This window comes from Periophthalmus magnuspinnatus, chromosome 15 (genome assembly GCF_009829125.3).
Source record: "Periophthalmus magnuspinnatus isolate fPerMag1 chromosome 15, fPerMag1.2.pri, whole genome shotgun sequence".
Lineage (NCBI taxonomy): Eukaryota > Metazoa > Chordata > Actinopteri > Gobiiformes > Gobiidae > Periophthalmus > Periophthalmus magnuspinnatus.
This window is the reverse complement of record NC_047140.1, coordinates 30,038,393-30,042,579: the sequence shown is the minus strand read 5'-3', so window position 1 is coordinate 30,042,579 and position 4,187 is coordinate 30,038,393. Positions and strand designations below refer to the sequence as shown.

The 4,187-nt window shown below is 36.4% G+C and overlaps 1 protein-coding gene across 1 annotated transcript; it reads right to left on the bottom strand.

Annotated features, from left to right (window-relative positions):
* Positions 1-1,048: 1,048 nt before the first annotated feature.
* LOC117382656 (SLC35A4 upstream open reading frame protein-like) lies at positions 1,049-3,954 on the bottom strand. Its single transcript, XM_033979874.2, has 3 exons — positions 3,893-3,954; positions 2,380-2,478; positions 1,049-2,298 (listed from the first exon to the last, which is right to left on the bottom strand). The coding sequence occupies exons 1-3, from the start codon at positions 3,905-3,907 to the stop codon at positions 2,107-2,109; spliced, it is 306 nt and encodes a 101-aa protein (XP_033835765.1). The 5' UTR covers positions 3,908-3,954; the 3' UTR covers positions 1,049-2,106.
* Positions 3,955-4,187: the final 233 nt, after the last annotated feature.

The window sequence follows — 4,187 nt, the reverse complement described above, 5'->3', positions numbered from 1 at the left end:
AAGGTCCTGGAAAGTTTTGCAAAAGTCCTGGAAAGTTTTGCAAAAGTCCTGGAGAAAAGGTCCTGGAAAGTTTTGCAAAAGTCCTGGAAAGTTTTGCAAAAGTCCTGGAAAGTTTTGCAAAAAGTCCTGGAATAAAGGTCCTGGAAAGTTTTGCAAAAGTCCTGGGAAAAAGGTCCTGGAAAGTTTTGCAAAAGTCCTGGAAAAAGTATTTTATTCTCCTATTTAACTGTTTCAGTTTGATTTTAACTTGTTTTTAATTTGATTTTACTGGAAAGCACTTTGGTCACATTGAGTGTTGTAAAGTCCTCTATAAATAAACGTTGACTGATTGATTAAACTGAAGTATCACATCAAAACATCTATTTAAGTAAAAGTATCTGTATCTGCTTAAAAATGCACATAAAGAGTAAAAAGTTAAAATATTTCACACAAGCGTTCTTACAAGTGTTAAATGTAGTGATATTGATTAAAAAAAGATTCATATTTTGGTCACAGTAAAAGTACTTTTTACTTTTCAGTCCTGTTCAAAAATGTAGTGCAGTAGAAAGTACAGATACTGCTCTCAAATGTAGTGAAGTAAAAGTAAAAAATATCCACTGTAAAATGTACTTAAGTAAAGTACAGATATCAAACGTCATTATATTTCACCGCTGCACTGAACACTGAAGTATGAGACTTACTGCATGTGTGAAGGGTTTTTTAATAATAATCTAATACATTTTAAGAATAAATGAATGAACAGAAGTGCAGTTATCATCATTATTATTATTATTATTATTATTATTATTATTATTATTATTATTATTATTATTATTATTATTATTATTATTATTGTTATATCTTTGCCTGTTCAACTCCAAATCATAGTTTTATTGCCGCAACAATAAAATGAAGCGGCCCAACGGGTCATTCTTATGTAAAAGCAGTTTACAAACCCAAAAACACAACGACATTTAATTAAAGTATCAAAGACGCACCTGGTTTATTTAGAATCAAGCACAAAATAAAACATTTTTAACACAAACATGGCACAGTGTGAATGTAGAGAACGGATTCCAGTTGAAGTCAAATCAAACTCTAAACTATTTGTATGGATGTAAATGTACAAGGACAACAGTACACATCGTACTTTAAAGTGAAAAAAAGTAAACTAACTTGATTTGATTATATAGATAAATATAAATATTAGGGACAAAACATTTACTGAACTACGACTGCTACTGAACTGTGCGGTTAACTCTGTGTTTGCGTCTAAAGTGCTCTGAAGAAATATCCAGCATAAATGTCGAATTAAAGGCACAACACAGTACGTCGCTCAAACCAACTTCTGTTTAGATGCAATTACAATTTAGCAGCATCATTTTTTTGACACTTACTTTGGCAAAAAAGTGCTTCCCCTGCGGTAAAACATTTCATATTTTCTCTGATATGAAAAAAATAATATAACCAAAAAAAACTACATCTCTACACATAATATTTCAAGCTGCTGAAAATATGATTTTTTTTAAAGCTAGTCACACTAATTTATGACTTTTGACCATTTTTTTTCTCTTTCAAGTACAAAAATGATATAAAGGGCCCATATTACACTATTCTCTGATCTGTTATAATATTTCCTCGTCACAAACAGACCTGCAGTCGTGTTTTGTTTCATTTACACATGTTTAACACGGAAATCCTGCATCCTTCACGCTCTGTTCCACCTTGTGATGTCATCATGTGGCGATACAGGAAGTGCTCCACTGTGTTTTTAAACTCCACACATCTTCACTAGAATCAGTTGGATGATTTCAGCCCAAGGATTGTCAATCTGAACTGAAGAAACGGTAAAAAGGAGCTGTTAACTTGAAAACCACCACTATATGACATCACAAGGTGGAACAGAGCGTTTTGAGCTGTGGAGATGTCGACAGATTAATAATGTACGATAACTCAAACGTGTGAATGGAACAAAACACAACTCCAGGTCTGTTTTTGATGAAGTAACAGTATTCTAACATGGCTTAAACCTCACAAGAGTCAGTTTTGCGTAATATAGGACCTTTAAAGAGATGCTTTCCTGTGCGTTTTTTAGGAAAAACTGAAAAATATCTGGAGTTAGCGCAGTTATTTCCGTTTCAGGCTGCTAAAGTAGTCTTTGAGGGTGCTCTCAATATTCGGGACATTGTAGTTCTGTGCGGCGTAGATCCCAGTACATGTTCCAATAGCAACACCCACCAAAGCAGGAGAGCGTAATCGGGCGATTATGTACCCAGCCAGAAATCCCTTGAGGAAAGGAGAGGCGAGAAAACTTCCTCCCTAAATAGAAAAGAACAAAAATCTGTAAGAGGAGACCAAAGCAAACACAACAGCAATGATCTACAACCAAAAATATCTCACGGGGGGAACACCAGCTTGGATCTCGTCCTCCATTCGCCTCTGGATGTCCTCCAGTTGGTCTTTGAGGTCCACCAGGTCTTTCAGTTGGGTGATGGGGTCCTGCAAATGAAAACATAAGTCAGTTTGTGGATGACGCTAAAGCACGGATCTGTAATCTTCCATGCTCTATTGATACTTTGACGCTCGTATCATCAAAATTCCCTGGAGTGTGACGTAACTGGAGGCGCTGCTCTGTAGGAGGCGCTGTTAAACTTTAAACTGAGCTGTATTTTAACACAATATTACACTACAACAGGTGAGATTATTTTTACTATTAAACAAGTCCTCTCTATAACTGCAGTGGAAACATTACAATTCTAGATGAAAAAGCTCTTTGTTACAGCAGATACAGATAGGACAGGGCTCAGACTTGACCTTTCAACGTCAAGTCTCTGTGTATTTCCTCTAGAGCATCTCTCCCCCTGGTACTTATCTCCCCTTCGTTCTCCAGAGATTTGAGCTCTGAGTATTTATACCAGAATAACAAAGCTACATGGATTTTAAAGCAGTGACTTTTGTTTCACGGCCATGAGATAATAAACAGGACAGATAAGACAACAAAAGCCTTCACATTATTATTATTGTCTAGTCTGGGTCTGACTGACACAGACCAAATGCTTTTAAAGGCATACGATGAGAATATTTTCTTCACAACATGAATATACTTAAATTTCCATCACAGTATCGGTCACAATTTTCCATTTTGCGTGAAGCTTTCAGACTATTTTACAACTTTTTGGCAGTGTGTGCTGGTGTGTGCATTGCGTCGCCATGGTAACTGCCAAACATCCGCCATGCACACATATGTAGAACACCCCCCCAGCGAAATGTTAATGCAAAGTATCAATTATCAGTATGTCATTTCATGTTTGTAAGCTGGCATGAGAGCTTGGCCTTTTAATAAATGAAAGAAGTCACTATTTAAGATGATTCATAATTAGATTGGATGTTATATCTAACTGTTCTTACTATTGTCCTCATTACAAAAATAAATTTAAAAAAAAATAGGAGAGACCAGAGTTGGGGTGGTTCGTAATAACACAACTTTAAGTAGATTATTTCGTGTTCTGGCCACGTTCAAGCACAGTTTTCTGTATTTTACCTCAATAAATGACAATATATCCCCTTCTTCACTGTTAGCAGGGATCAAATTTGGTCAAAAATAGCAACACTTTTGACATTTCTTGTATAAAACTGGGACGAATTAATAGTTTTGGATAAATCTACTGGGACAGAGGTTATCAGCTCAAACCTGGCTCTGCCCTACTATAAAATTAGAATAATTTCAGTCATAAAAGCAGCAGTTAGCTTAGCATAGCACACTAAAGTATCTTCATAAACTAGGCTATTACTAACGTTTTCCATAAGAATTTGGTCTTTAATTTATGTGATTATAAAGCAGAGACCGCGTGTAGAATGTCCAAACTGTCCTAGGTCAGTTTATTTGTTTATAAATGAAAGTTTTGGACCCGACCTTGCCGTTTGCCATGGTGCTAGCTCAGGAACAGCAGCCCTGGAACAGCAGCCCATAAACACTACGTCACTTCCGCCGCGGCTGGTGCTGGTGCTGCCCCCCTCTGCTGGACAACTGTGGAATTACACCATTTACTCACTGTATTTAATAAAACTGTGGCCACGTGGTTAAATCTGCCTGAAAATGAGAAGAATTCAGGTTGTGTGTGTAATCCCTCAAGAATAAAGGTACGTTTTATATTTTTGCTTTATTCTCTAGAACTACAGAGCCCAGCAGATGATGGAAAAGAGAAGAA